Consider the following 16,889-nt stretch of genomic DNA (forward strand, 5'->3'; position numbering starts at 1 on the left):
CACTAGTCTGCGCGTTACGAAGGATTTCATCCAAACCTACACGTTTGTATACTTCAAATATTCCACAGACATTGATATGAGGCAGTATCACCGTCAAATACTTTCTCCTCGTGTAATTGGTGTTAATTTCTTTCAACTCTCCAAATATTAACATCTGCTCAATCATCATTCGGATTTTGTTACCTTCCCTTGATAAAGGTTGGTGCCCCAGCCGCTTCCGAACACTAGGGTGAGAGTGGCTACCGAGAAGCAAACGAAGGGAACATTATTCCCCACGCTCTTGAAACGCACACGGCTGAATAAATCTGAAGGAAAGCGAGGTTGTTAGCGTGGACGTCTCATATCTTGGCATGGCCTTCAATCGGGGCTTTTATTTTACATCAGTGCTCATACAAGTCTAGCCAGATTCGGATCTAACTCGCTCCCTATCTGAAGTTTTGCACAGCAAATACCTCCCTCGACAATCGTATTCAATTCATGAGAGCGAACGTCGCTTTGACTCGACCGGAACCCTCTCAATGCTTTTTGTAAAAAGATCCTTTTAAACGCCGGCTGGCCATTCGCCTGCCAACTCCCTTCCCAAGCATAGCTGCTCTTCCCTTCACTGTCACGCCCTCTGAAGCCCGTCAACGGGTGGGAACCCGACGCTTGTTTCCTTCCAATGTCTGCACTCTACCCTTCCGAGACCTAACATTTAAAACAAAATCACAAAGTGATGTCTGCGAAAGATAATGGCATCTGGTCTCATATCTTCGCGTATCAATGGAGGGTTCAAATGTCGCATTACCGCTCATATAATACCGCTAGCTATCATACGAATCTAACTCGCTCCCAATCTAAGTTTTGCCGTGAATCTAGAATACTCCCTCAACAATTTTCTTCAATTTATGAAAGCGAACATCATATATAAAGTGCAAAATGATTCAAAGAAACAAAACAAATACAATTTTCAATTCAAATATAACTTTCAAAATTCGCTAGAAAAAACACGTATTTCGTACATTACTTTTAAATCTGCTTTAAGATATCAATTCAAATTTAATCATACACAGGTCTTTTTCAAATTCAAAATATTTTGATTGGCATGACTCAAAATTAGGCATGACATCATACAGATCCATGACTGAAGTGTACTACAAAACTGAGCATAGATTGCGTATCAATCATGAAATAAAGTTTAGATTTTCTGTTATTCCTAGGAAAATCAATACATTTCTTTCTAGCCATTTGCTACCTTCCTTACCAAAACAAATAGTGAGTTAAAGTCTAATAGACCTTTGATTTAGCCAAGTTGAGCTAAGTGGCTGCGAGCTAGCCGATTTGCTTTCTAAGTACCTACTCTACTCTAGAATCTTTTAAGTATTCTACTCCGAGTTGCGTCATATCCAGTACTTGTGATGGAAGTTTTGGTACTTGAAATTCATTTCCTCACATAATTATCGCATGACCATGATATCTTAATGTCAGTACAGAAAATCAAAAACATCATGAGAAAAATTGAAGCTTAGAGATCACATCTTTGGTGCCACTGGTACTAGATTTTTAACCATCAGATATGGCAGAGTCTAAAATTAACCCTTCGACGTTGCGCGGCAATTTCGATGAAAAAAAACGTGACGCCGTAGCTTTTGTACCGTAAGGCACTAAGAATTAACCTAATTTCTCCCATCCCCCTCAGCATGGCGCAGTTGGAAGTAATTTTAATTTAGTCTCTCTACCAAGCGCTTCGTTTTATTTTTAGCGCCAACACGGACGGGAGCAATTTTTGGCGAGCGCAGAACGTCGCTATGGCCTTGACTCGTTACTCGGCGGATCGGCTTGCAGGCATACACATACCAGCATAGCTTTTCGTGCCTCCCACGCGTCTCGTCAGTAAATTGAAAGCTCTCACAGAATCAAACCCTTTTCCAGAATGTTCAAACGAATATTAAGCTCTCCGGGCAAAAAGGTGTCTCGATATAAGTGGCCATTTAATCTCAGAGGCATCCAGACTGATTGCTGTTTCCCTCGCTGCCTGGAATGCTTTTTCGACGGCTCATCGGAACAAATCCGCATAGCTCTCACACCAAATGTGGAACGGAAAATACCACGACATGTGCACAAAACATTCATTCCTAATGCGCCCAAGTCACTGCAATATTTTAACCTTGACACTATGTCTATCGCTTGAGTCATATAACATGTTTAATGTAAGTTAACCTTCCATAGTTACCGCAGACAAATGTGAGACATAAGACTTAGAGACAAATGTGAAGTCTTTTACTTTCCTATTTTTTAAATCCTTACATTTCAACAAATTGTAATGCTTTACTTTACACTTATTTTTATGATTAGAAAAGATATCGCCTTCTCAACGCGAAAGAGCTTAACTTCATCTCAGAGTCTAAATTGCTAAGGTCAGAGAAAACATTTATCTACTTAGTTGATCTAAATTGTTCGAAAAATTTGAAGTTTTCGTTCTGGAAAAATAAATATAAAATAAAAATTTGAAAAAATAAATAAATGCTCACAGGCTCAGCAATAAAGAAGGTAACAGAAAAAATAAGTCGAAACAGCATAATTCATTAAAAAAATACATTTCATGCCCTTCGCGTTTACCATGCTAATAAAAAAATTAACCAAAATATCCTGAATTGTTGGAGGTTTTAAGTAGTAAATAATTAAAATTTTCGTTAGGAAAGGCAATCTGTTATCACTTTGAATATACGCTATTGGTAAAGGGTTTGCTGAGATTAAAAATTAGAAAAAAAACAAGAGAAGGCTACGCCTTGAAAGTTTTCCTTAATTAAGAAGGCTTTGTGGTCGCCGTGAGGGAGAGGAGGGGAGAGGGCTAAACCTTTAAGAATTGGTAATTCTAAAGCAGATGCGTTTTAAGAGGACAGGTTCTCACGGGTGGCCACCCCGAAACGATTAACCCAACTTTTGCTATACTCTCTGCCGCTTTCTCCATTCTTCCTTTGCAATTTTGACCCTTCTTTAAAAATATTGGCACATTCAAAGTTCATGGTTAGCGCATTAGCAACGATAACGAATGCACTTCGTAACTAAAGTGGTTAGATGAAACAGATTAAGCCGCATTAGAAGATATATTAATTAATGTTCGTAGTAACTACGTTACGAAACCCAGGCCAAGCCTATTTAAAAACACAAGTGAACCTTACAAAGTTTAATTCATTTATTTCCAATATGGAGAGGTTTCACAGAGTCAAACTTGAAGTTATCAGTTATATCAAACTATAAATTTCAAAATTTATTATTATTACTTATAACCCTAAATTCCAGGAAAAAATATATCAATAAGTGATCAAATAATTCACGGATAAAATATTTTATTTACTATCCAAAAACGCTCTTTCTTAGCCAAAACAAAAATAACATTCTATTGAAACGAACAGACGAATAAATTAAAATTAATGCTTGCTTCAAAAATATTTTCATATGTTATTAAAGATTGAAGTGATGCTAATTCATTTTATCTTGCACAATATCTACGAAAAACAACCGCAAAGTCTCGAATAGAATTCATGTGAAAAACATAGCAAGATAACCAAGAAAACCTGAGGTCAATGGACGTAAAAAATAGGAGTAGTTAACCAAGGATTAGTTTAGCCTTTACAAACCACACATTGCCATTCCAATTACTGATTCGAGACTTCATTTTACAAAAGTTGAAGTTCCGACATGTTTTAAAGATTTTGTCCTAAGTCGAAGAGATTTGAAATAAAGGAAAATATTATTCCCCGAGACTAGGTATAGTTACTGATTGGTTCAGCAGGGACAGACAATGGCAGGGTCCGCAATTGTAAGTTGATGCAACCGGTTTCGAAGAGAAGTATCATCGTCGGGTTCGGTACGATCAGTAAATAAGTGTGGTACGTGACATTTCATTTTCTGAACTATATCGAAGGAGTCCCATCATGCATAGGTGATTGAATTTTAGTTACAGCCTAAATGAAACATCGCGTTAGGACTCGAGACAAAATCATATTTTCAACGGATTTCAACGGCCTGAAATTCTAGTCCACCGCAATCTATATTACCGTGGACGGCGTAGGAAAATGATACCCCATTCCATTGCAATCACCCTAGTTATGCTATATGCACAGCCATCCTCCTGGACTGCAGGCGTGTGTAGAATATGTGCCGTTAGATGAGGGATTATTCATGAGGATGATCGTTTCATGGCTATCGCCAGTCGATATTGGTCCGTGTGATACATGATCCTTGTTGCGGGTGACAACTGTTCATTTGCCACATGCCACCTAATGTTTGCAACGGCAGAATGTCGCGCCTAGCCTTCACTTTTTTGGGGACATAATACGGACCGGAAAACTGGAAATTCTACCATTTTCTCAATTCTTTGCATGGAAAACTCGTAGCAAAAGCACCTCACGCAAACTCACGGTTTCGGAAATATCCAACTGACGTAGGCTAATATATTCACTGCAAAAAGATGTTTCGAATAAAAGGTGCAGTTTATAAATGCAATTTGAGACAGTAAACTAATGATGCAAGTTCTACTGCGAGACAAAATTAACAGAAAGATAAGTAGTGCCTTTGATCTGCAAATACGCTATTAGATCACGAAAACCACGAAAATTTATAAGAGCGAGGGAAGAGTATTATTTTAATGAGTTCAATTCAAGAGCAGCAAAATCAACAAATAGAACGCAAAAAGGAGGGAAAAATCTTAAAAATTCGTATTCAGAAACTAAAATAATATCTATCGAACAATACATACGTCGATTGTTAAAAATTTTCATTTATTTTAAGTGGAAGATATAATTATATCAATCAGGAGATTCATGGATATTTCTCATAGATAATTCTACTGAAGGAACAGTCGATGCAAGCTTTACAATGACAAAATTTATAAGAGTAATGAGGAGTAAAATAAGTCATTAACGCATACGTATTTTCTGAAAACAGTTTTTCTTTTTCATTTGCATGAAAGGCCCCAAAAGGATGCGAGGAGTCTGAGGTTTATTGAAAATTTGAGCGTCATTGAAACCCATTTCTGAGGGAAATGCGAATATGAAGCCTCTTGACCGTTGGACACTTGGGGAATAATAATTGGCGTTCCATCTGTAGCAGCCTGCTCTCCGCAATTTGCAGCAGATGACACACCGACAGTAGCATTTTCCTCCGTCGCAACCTCCCATAACTCGTGGGCACATTGGATATTAACTACTGCAGACACTCGCGTTAAACGCAAAATATTTTGAAAACGATAAGCGACGATCTTTTGCTGACATGACGAGACGTTGACCATTTGAAGCCCATTCCACGCAGCAGAACACCCGAGAACGGCATATTTGTGCGCATTCACTTATCTTTCATATAAATTCGATGTCTCACTATTACTGAATCAACTTTATTTCGACATTACACAGAACTGCGTAAAAAGTTACGGGTGAAGGAAATAAGACTACTGTTGCAACTATTAAGCACCGCAAAACAACTCTAAAATCCAAAGGCTGCAATCTGTGGCATTTCCGTGAGCCCCAACACCGAATAATCTGAATAATTGATTAGGTGACATGAATAATATGACATTTCAAGCAATTATGTTTGTGAGCGAGCTTTTTATTTATTATTCAATAATAGCCAAATATTCTGATTATTAAGTTCAATATGACACTACTGGGGCACACTAAAGACAAGCCGATCATAACTGGAGGAATTTCATGACCAAAATTGAAATAGAAGTGCTTAATTCACGTACACATATATTATATTGACTATGAGAAACAGTCACGATGCAGTAAATTTATGCATACCTAATGTAAACTGAAAAATCAATATTTCCCACACTCTTTCGAGACACCGTTCTCGTCCTAGAGAAAAAATTACTCTCCATGTATTTAAACGGAAATTACACAACTTAACGCTATAAACGCGGGATGTAATGGCTTTTTCTCACCCAAATAAAGAAATTCGAATCGTGGTAGGCACAATTCCAATATCCAGATTCGTATATTCCGATATTCAATTGACTCTTTGTCCCCTGAATCTTACGACTTTGGATTTTATAGTGCAAGCTGCAAAATATTTCCTGCCAAGGTACTATTGAATAACACTATCCACATCTTGATCGATCAAAATGACTTTCACGGTCAGGTATGCCTGGAAACAGTTGGAATTCACGGTTTACATATGCATACTACCCTGCAAGGCACTCGAATAGGCGGGTGGCGGAGATATTAGGATACCAGATGTTTAAAATCCATGCCGTGATTACATTCGCCAGCTCAAATAAAGAAACGCCAATATTAACAGATATAATTCCGTCACATATAATAGCATCAAATTTTTAGTAATTTTTTCAATTCACTTACAATAACACCCTATTGACTCGTAGAAAAATATATGAAGCAGTACTACCATGCATACTAAAAACTACGGATAATATTTCTGCACACTTTTAAATGACACTACTCAAGTCTAGAGTGAAAAACGACTCTGGTGTTAATTAAAAAGCGACAAGGCTCGGAACTCACCGTTTAAAACGTGGACCGTGATGCTTTTCGCCTGCGCGTTGGATGGATTGCACGTGTAGCGGCCGGAGTCTGACGGTTTGGCCTTCTGGATGAGCAGGAAACTCGTGGTGGTCTCGCCTTTCTCGGTGATGACGCTGACACCGCCCCGCGGCGAATCGTAGCTGATGATCTGCAATCGACAAAACCATCAAAGCCCTGCCGCAGCAGCGATTCACCTGCCACCACCACGTGAAACCCTCAGAGCGAATGCGTGAGAAGAGAGCCTCAGGTGGAGACAGCAACCCAAAGCTGAGGCAAATTCATCTTTATTTTGATTAATTGATTTAATTACATAACTCCAAAAACAGTACATCAAAGGCCTTAAGATGACGGAAACCCAACAAATGGCAAAAAAATGGCATGAAAAAAAAACACCTATACGTTCCTATTAACCTTTCCGTATGAATAAAAATTAAATTAAAAATAGAGTTAAAAAGATTATTTGAAATAATATTGCGTTCTATTCAATGCCGAAATTGGTGAAATCGGTAACTCGACTCAATATTCTCCCATCTCCATTGGAGATGACCTTATAATACGAAAAATATACATTTATTTGAATTGCTAGAAAATTTTAAACCAATAGAATAGTCATGGAGTATTCTATAACACATAATTATTCCTTTGGGAATAGGTATCGTGGAAATAAATGACGACAAACGGTTTTTTTCCGTATTAAGATCAAAAATGGACCAATTGATTAAATCAATGTTTGAATGAATGCTGCCAGCAGCAGGAAAGTTTAACACGCTTAATTGTACGTGATGGTCGCAGCAATGGAGGCAATTGAACTGATGCTGCCCATTTTGGTGGGATCACGATAAACACAGGACTGCCACTAAGCACCTTCATGTGAAGGGTGAGCCGATTCCCCAGGACCAAGGGTTTCGTCCAGAACTCTAATCTTCTTAGCACGGATGATTAGACACTCCTTTCCCTAGCAATCAGCATTGCCGTGAGACTTAGAGTAGCAAAAAATACAAAACGGTAAACGCATGTACATATAGTCTTTATGGCTGAATTTATGTCCAATCTGGAGAAAATTATTTATACTAAAACGGGTTAGTATAAATTTTTAACTCAAATAAGCCCGTTGGTTTATCAGGCTTTGCATTCTCTAATAGAATGACTTCACTGCAGTTCTATCAAAGTCTAAAGATACCTGCGAGGCAAACCCAGTATAATTTAATTTAACTTTCAAACCATCATATATTAAAGAATTAAAATATATCTTCCATTGAAAAATTCAAAAAAATTATCTCCAATCTTCTGCATTTATCCATACTTCTATAATTTTCCCTGAGATCTTATTGGAAAATTCGTGGATAAATCGGAGTTTATGTATAATATTAATATGGAATGCAAAATTAATTAATATCTTTATCTCTATAAAGAGGAAGTCATCAATTTAAGTTTTGTGAAAACATAAGAATTCAATATCTCTATTGGCAAATAATGAGACGATAAAGATTAAAGGTACACCTTTCCTAATTGAGCGATTCAGTTACTCTGGCGAAATCATTTTAAATAAAGATGACGATAGAAAGAAAATTACTAGGATGAAAAAACTGAAATTTAAACAATGCATTGCTGAACACGAATTAATACCAAATTAAAATTGGAAATTCTAAAATTCTTAGGTAATATATAGTACTCAGTTTATTTCAATAAACAGCAGAAAACAACCATTCGGAAAATTGCTAATTTACGAATGTCTTTGTATTGCTAATGTTTAATTTTCTATTGGTCCTACGTCTTTTTGTTACTCCTGAATATTTTTCTTTAAAAAATTGTGATTCTGTTTCAAATTTATTTAATATGTCTGAAAATGTTGTGTGGCTAGATACCCGAGTATCCGTATTCGGGATGCAATTGTATGTATTTGCTTGTATAGGTTTATATTTTGTTTTTTTTTTCAGTTTTTTTAAAAAGTTTTTTCCTCTATTTTTTGCATTTACTGAGTCTTGATGTAGTGTTTTTTTTTCTTTGAACCTTTGTCAAATGATTTTTACTGAACTGTAGTGCACTTATAAATTATCTAATGGGCCAAATGGCCCACGATAATAAATTAATTGAACTGAGTGTCAAAATCAAGTATTGCTACGCAGCTGCGTAATCTTCAGGGACGCAGAGAAAGATGCGCTAGTTTATTCGTTTCGTTGTGCGCATGCAGTCACGAAGGAGCTTTCCCAACGGAGAATAGCGAGAAAAGGTTTGAGAGAGTGAGGAGATGGCGGATGGCTCCCTGGGCAATATATCCACAGCAAAGGAAGCATGCGCATGTGAAATAAGGAAACGGGAGGATGATGTATTTGTGGCGGGCGAGAGAAGACGATAAAGAAAGGGCGAGGAATACGGGGTTCGGTTTCACATCGTGTGAACCAAGGTCTTGACCCAAGCACGCGAAAACAATAGCGGAGGATAACACGAAACGACCAATCGATTACGGCTCCTTCTGGCGTTTCCAGGAAAGGACTTCCCCCCAATGAACAATAGAAGGACGATACTCCCTCTCCGAAACAAAAAGCTCAAAAATTGCGCATCCGGATATCCTGGGAAGGAACTTCAAGAACTACGCTCCCTTATAAGACTTGCGAAACGCAGAAACATTTTCTCAGCTCGTATTATTAAGACGTGGCTACTATTAGGATGATTTATTATTTATATTCTAAACTAAAGATTCTAGAATAGGTACGGAGGAAATAGAGGGTTTGTATGGAGCGATTGCTAAGTGCTGAGGGGTTGCCATGTTTGAATTAAGAATGTTAGGTGTACGTAGAAGATGGAGGAATAGAATAGAATTTATAGATTAGAGGAAAACAAAAAGGCTTTCATAGGTATTAAAGTGGGAAGTTCAATTTGTGAATAAAGGACTAGAGAAGATATTTAAAAAATGCTCAAGATGACTCTAGATAAACCGGTACATAATCTTTAATTTATTTTTTCCATTCTTTGATCCTGTGCACAGAGCTAGAAGTTGCCATTGGCAAGGGCGTTCAAGAGAGCTGTACAGCAGCAGAAACCTGAAGTTGTCATTAAGAGCCATTCATTATCTCTATCATTGGATAATGTAAAGAGATAGCCAATTAATCGTGGTAAATATAGAATGGCTTCAGATTTTCTCAGTAAATAGATTGCAAACGTGTGCAATGATAGAGAGCATTATCAGGTGTAAAACCTATAAACGTGATAATATTGACTTTTAAGTAGATTTTATTAAAACATTATGCTTCATCTTAATTTTAATACAAAAAATTCAATCGAAAGAAACTACAGGTAATTGAATCGCGTGATGAAGACTTTGCTAATTTTTTCTTGGTTGTATGCGTAGAGGCGAACATAACTACTTTTGTCCTTTACTCACAGTATAGGGATCGTAATTCCATCGTATCGAGATTAGCGATTCCCTCCCGCAAGTGATTCTCGATGCTAAGGAAGTGTTGCATCCAGGATGGGCGATATCAGTCGGTTTAATCGATGAAATGGAATGCCGCGGGCCGCCACCCGATCGGGCGCCAAGCACCCAGGCGGCGCTAACCGCGCTAACCAGAAATATCGGCCGCCGTGAGATTAATGCCGCTCGCGTCAGGTGGCGCTCCGGCAGTTAGAGGCGCCGGGGCGATGGAGGGTGATACTACTACAAGCAGGGCGTGCGTGATATCGTTAGGGCCCCGATGTTGTTCCCGAAGGCGTTTTGATATTCTACAGAGGTATTCCTCGGAGAAGATAGCGGAGGGCATTCCGAAAGAAAAGGGGGGATAGCCGAGGTCGCTTCTCTGGGGGCTGGAAGCTGACGCTAGGGCAATTAGCACATGAGAAAACGCAGTATCTTACTCAACTTTGACTCTTGCGGATAGATTCTTAGAATAGACAAAGTCAGGGCACATTTCCATGAACGGACGAGAGGGTTTCCACTTAAGGAGACGCATAACACCTACGCATCCATATTATATCCATCACCGTGCACAGTGATTTTTAATCGTTATACTGCGTTCTAAATTCAAATTACTTAAAATATACAACGTTCACCTTTTTACTGCACAATTATTCGCAGCAAAATAGCGTAAAACATCGTCACATGGCAATTTAGCGAGTAAATTTCCAGAGGGATTATCACGAGGGGATTCGGAGGTCTCCCTTTAAATTTTCACAAATCAGAAATTCCTATCATTCTGTATGACTAAAGAGATATTAAACTATGGTGCTTTAGTGGCTTATTACGTAAATTTCTAGCCAAAGGAAATTTTCCTGAAAGTTAAAGCAAAATAGTAACAGAAATACAGTTAATCGAGGGAGTCCCCGTGATCAACAACAAATTCGTCTAATCATTGAACTCAACAAAAAATCCTTAGATGAAGAAAAAAATACTCGATGACTCTGAATAAGAATTCAAATGAAAAAAGAGAAGTTCGCATTACCATTAAAAAAACGAATGAATTTTTAAGTCGCCGAAACTATATAATATTCGCTTAGAAAAAAAGAATCCCAAAGATGTTCGACATGAGGAAAAGGTGACAGATATCGTTCATGCATGCATTCAAGTAACTACTTATGGGATCCAAGTATATTTGTAACACTCAGAAGGAAATATTATACTAATATAACGCAACGTGGATGACATTATTTACATAAAAAACACTGCTTGTCCAAAAACCTAAGCACCAATAGACACAAAGTGAATAAAGACAAAATCTTAAAGGATTTTATTATCTTTCATTCTGATTTATAGTTCTCCCCGCCCCGTCTGCAGTGACTTTAATACTGGTTCTAAACTGCTTTTACGCTGTTGTTGCCTTCATATTATTGCGAAGCTAACAAGTGCCGCGTCATTCTTTGAATTGAATAACCATTCAAATTCGTCTTAGTACTATAGTACTTAGTACAGTAAAATATGCATCTCAAGCGTCGCAGCGTTAAAAAAAGCATTCTCAGTAGTAAGCACACGACTTTTTTATTTGAAACTTAACAAGCACAACAACCACTAACCGACTGATGAGGAATTGATAAAAAAATCTAAAATCACTTGTACAGCATAATGACACCGAATCGTATGGGGTTAGATAGAACAACCACCAACTATGTCTACGTGATCCTTTGGAAAATACATGCATAACATTTCTAAATTAAAAAAAATTATTTCAGACCCACAAAAATAGTACTGTACGCTGTACGGTATGCAAAAGAAGTTATGGCAGTACCTACAGATGAATTGAGAGCTGAAAAGGCAACTCCGGCTGATAAAAGCGATCTTCGAATATAAATCGCATTGAAAATGTGTATTAAGTTGAAAAAATAGCAAGATAATTCTAAAGTTCACATTTCATCCATTCAAGTTATTGAACAATATCTTTTTCGGTGAACTATTGATGCATGTAACTTCCACGGTTTGCGCGTTGTTGGGGAAGTTTGGCGTGCTAATTCTGAATCGGCGAATGGACAAGAGGAATCCAGCTCTTCAAAGCAGTGCAAATCCTGCGGCATGGGGAAAATAAGAAAGAGGTCTTCGAGATAAGATTTTGGCATGCCATCGGAAAACAATGGCCGTTTAAGGGGCCGCAAGCATGAGCCATGAGGAACGCATATTTCAAAGCGCCGCAGATTACCCAACTCAGTCGGCAACCAACCGCTGCTTCAGATAAGAGAGGAAGCAGGTTTGGTTGTATGGAACCGAAAGGGTTGAGATGAATCACGCGGTCATGTATGGGAGAATTTAATGCGTCTCACAGGCACTTCGTCTGGGTCGACCACACTCACGACGGCAAAACGGGAGTTCACTTATCTCATTTCCTCAAGCATCGTTTCGGGTGGATCACTCAAAGGCTGGCTTCTCGCGTGACGGTTACATGCACAGAATTCAGAAAAGTGCAGTTCTTTCACAATGGTTCTATTTCTGACTCTACGCATCCTTTTAGGCCTATTATTAGACACCAAATATTCATGAATGCTTGCGTAAAGGGTCATAGCTGATTAGAATGTCAAATTTAACGCCACGTTGATGAGGGTGCAAAGGTTTTCACGCAAAGAATTGAGAAAAAGTGGCACCACTGCACATTGGATGCCTTCCGAACTCAAAGCTATTTTCCAGATCCATTATTACAATACAATACAAAATATTCCTGTGCTGAGGGTATATAGATATTACTCCGTTAAATGAAAAAAATTAATCCAGTCTCATTACTTTGGGGAGGTATCTTTTATTCATAATCATAAATTACTTTTTTACAAAAATCGTTTAAGAATATCATATGTGCAATTATTTTAATGCTTTTCTGTATCTTTACACTCAATGAGAATCTAATTTTATGAAAAGAAAAGCAGTACTACAAGATAACGCAAAATGATAGAACGAAGCACACAAATTACTCGGGAAACAATTGAGGACAACTAGTGCAGAAGTTTGGTACGAACAGGAATGTAGATTGCAGACTCAAGAAGATGGTTTCATAAAGTTTTCAACACTCATGATATTATAAACACAATTTCAAGGCGTGATTTCCTCATCTCTCATGAAAATAATTTCAGAATTCAATTAGCATTTCCATTAATTGGTCAACACCATGGGGATTTTATGTGAAAACTCTATTTGGGTATCGGTATCTATTAAAGAGATGAAAATTATTCTGGATATCCATTATGCGCAACATTCGTAGCTAATGGAAGAGTTTTGCCAAATGTCCTTAACCACTTTGCGATTATAAAATTATGCCACAGATTTGAATGTAATATGTTGAAAACTTGAGTACGTTTTCATATGGGGAAGGTGTAATAATGGATTCAATAATTATTTTAAACAATTTTAATGTTTTAGGGCCCAAAATTTACAAATTAAAGGGTATTTTGTGACGCGTAAAAGGAAATTACTCAGTTTAAAGGATACGCCAATTTATGAAAAGGCATGTGCTCTATTTTATGCAAAAATGCACCACCTCGTTGTACCTACCTACATCACTACATGGATTGGTGGAGAAATCAGAAATTAAATTAATTTTTTGCGCTGATATAATCCACATGTAATGGAAAATATCTGCCATACTTTCCCCATGAAGTATTTTATTTGATCGAGCGTTCGTTGATCTACCAGCCCAAGAATTATAACTTCAATCAAAGATAACAGACGTTAGAGGTACTACTTACTACGAGTCCCATGAATGGTTATTTTGAGGTGTAAACGATGCTGAGCCACGAGGAGAATTGAGTTTTCAGTGGTTTAAGGCGATAGAGTGGCGATTAATCGGCTTTCACGATCCAGACGACGCTCGCGTGCGAGGCACTCATTGCCACGACAGCGGCGTTATCAACTCGTTCGGAATCAGCGTATCAGTCAGCAGTCAGCTGTGGGGGGGTGGCGGGAGATGGGAGCGGAGACTCGGACGCGATTAGAAGAGCCAAGCAATGGGAGTCGTGGGCTCAAGACGCCGCGGATAGGAGATCTTCAGAGGAGGAGGGAGTGAGAGACGCCGCAGACGGAAATCCTATTTGGAGGATTGGGAGCGGCGATAGCGAGTGCTCGGGGGCGGCAGGCGATAAGGGATGATTTATAATGATGAGAGAAGGGCTTTAAAAGTGTTTAAGCAGACACTGATGCGACTTGGACATTCGAATTTTCATCACGGCCTGATAAATCACCCCCTCGCCGCCATTTAAACTTCTGCCCCTTTAGCATCCCCAATGACACGCCAATTAAGACGCCTTTCACCGACGAGAAGGTCAAATTTATTTCAGAAGAATAGTTAATCAGAAGAGACAATTTAGCATTCACGATTATGGTGGGAGAAATGGAGATTTGGGATCACTGAACCTAATTATTCTCGTCTAATGGTGACAATTATTCAAAAACATACCACGTCCACATCGTTCACATCGTTGTTGCAACATAATTAGCAGTAGCCAAGCTAATTGAATAATATAATGTATAGGTACGTTCAAATTACACGTACATCAACGAGTTTTCATACCCAATACGTGAGTAGTAGTTTAAAATATCTAATTTTTGTTTCAAATAAAAATTTCTCCCGACTTGCAACCAATATTATAGAATGCTCAAAATGGTTTCCAAGATATTCAGATGTGTCGGTGGCTATATTTGAATATTAACCAACCAAATTAATATTTTTTACGCTGTACTAATGTAAATAAGGAATTTGAATGAATGGAATTTGGAGTAATCTGCGCAAAACCTAAGCTGGCGAGGCCTCCTATTTTAACGATGCTTATATTTCGGGGAAATATTCGTTCACAGCAGTAATATACAAAATTATTTACAAAACACTTTTAAAATAATTCACGGCTTTTAGGGATACATTTAAATTACACACACAGCTTAGTTCAGCATATAAAATTATTGAAAATTCATCATGCATGGGGCTTCTTAGAAGAAAGCGTAATATCTTTTTAATGAGCAAATTAAGTAATTCTATCTTTTACGAGGATGGAATACAGAGGAAGTATTCAATTTTATCGCAGATTTGGTGTGAAAAGCTCAGAGAAAATTATTGAACTTATTCACCGTTTGCATAATAAAAATTGGAATTCTAAAATTCTGCAGATATCAACGCATTGCCCAGATAATGCACTGACCAGTAACGCATTTCGATAAGAGATATATTCCAGGGATACATTTGGAAACTCTGAAAAACCTCCACGGCAAATATATCAGTGAGTATTAAGATGTTGGAGCACCCACCTAACAACGGTATTTGATTACGAGAGAAATTTAAAATACAATGTTTGGAGGAAATCGCTAAACGCGTTCACCATTCACATATTAAGTACTGTGATTTTTTAGTTTTGTAGATAGTCACACATTGTTGAGTTACTGAAAGGAGTGCAACTCTTAAATTCCTCACACTTATTGCCCTTAGCGTATTGATGAGTTATACGAAATATATTTGGAACGGTTATATTGGCAATGTCTTGAATAACGACAACAGGAAAAATACTTGAAAGTTTTAAGGTATTGAAATACTCACCACTTATAACCGATAGGAGATATATAATTTAACAGGTTTCAGGATCAAGAATTGGAAGGGGGAAGAAAATTCCCACACCCGTAATATTCATTCGCGTACGGACCCCATCGACATAAATCGCATGATGCACAAGTATCACTCTTTTCTCTTTCTTTTTTAAATCCTCGTTGCTGTTCTGGGCTCTTTCAATTTACCCTGGGCTTCTTTCCTTCAATATTGGCGGGCTTCCAGGGCACTTCAGTTATTTTTTTCGAGTAGATATATATGTGAATTCCTCATCACATGAAAACAAGTTCTCCATCGGTGAGAATATATTTATATAAAAAAGAACATTCGCAGAATGATCGGGATGAGTGGCATATCTGAAATGGAAACGGTGATAAGAGATCGATCCAAGTGTATTTTTAATGGATTGTCCGTTCAACAAAAATATTGTCAGATGCTGAAGAGGGTTGGGGAGTAAGAATGGCACCATCCCACCCAACAATCCTCCCTCGCCTTTCCTCGCACCACCGGATATGAGAAAGTAAGCGTTCTCATTCTCCCTCGTGCCCCGCTGATGGATGAGGAGGCGAAAGCAAGGAGGGAGTTGCGAACTGTCGCCGGGGAGTGCTGCTGCCCTCGCCCGGACTGCGTTGACCTCATCCTCCCAGCGGGGGAGGCCTCAAGAAACGTTCGCACATTATTCCCCACGGGGAATCTAGCAAGGAATGACTGCCACCTGCAAACGTAGGTCCAAAACCATCGGCGACGAAGCTACGCGACCGCCTTCGGTCGAGGGTGGGGCTATTTACTGAGCATCAACATGAGAATGGACACGGAGATGATGCAGGTTGGAGAATGAAGCTTTAATCCCCATTTTAAAATGTTTCGGATCGAATATAGGCCCATGGATAATGATTATGACCATCATCATCTTCAGCTCTACTTTTCTCGCATTGAAATTTATAAGTATTGCTTGAACTTTATTCATTCGCGGTAAACCCTTTGTTTGATCCTAACACTGAATAGATGGACTCACTGTAATTGCTAAAGTTGGAAATGTTACCATTCTCAGCAAATTTGTTTGTGTTACAGTCTTGCGTTTCATGCATGGTTGGTGTGAGATGACACCGACTGCATAAATGTGTTCGCGTTATTCCGATTGCCATGCAAATTTATTTCTAACCATTTAGTGCGCCTGTGGGGTGGGTATTGCATGTTTGTGATTGATCCGCCCCGTTCCAAACACCTTAGAGGTGGTTCGCAAGATATTACGCTGATGTAGGTGTACAGCCCCGTGCTGGCCTTGGTTCCTTCCACTACATATATGCCTCCTTCCTGCTTTTTCACACCATCTTGTGACTTTCATTGCTTTCTAGCCCTGCATCCTTTAGCTATT

At 38.4% G+C, this 16,889-nt stretch overlaps 1 protein-coding gene across 1 annotated transcript in view; it reads right to left on the bottom strand.

Annotated features, from left to right (window-relative positions):
* Positions 1 to 16,889, bottom strand: part of LOC124167109 (lachesin-like) — a 462,868-nt gene that overhangs the window by 194,750 nt on the left and 251,229 nt on the right. Inside the window, exon 4 of the mRNA XM_046544909.1 lies at positions 6,501 to 6,669. Within this exon, the coding sequence (XP_046400865.1) occupies positions 6,501 to 6,669 (169 nt within the window). The remainder of the gene's footprint in view (positions 1 to 6,500; positions 6,670 to 16,889) is intronic.

The sequence above is a fragment of the Ischnura elegans genome, chromosome 10 (assembly GCF_921293095.1).
Source record: "Ischnura elegans chromosome 10, ioIscEleg1.1, whole genome shotgun sequence".
Taxonomy (NCBI): domain Eukaryota; kingdom Metazoa; phylum Arthropoda; class Insecta; order Odonata; family Coenagrionidae; genus Ischnura; species Ischnura elegans.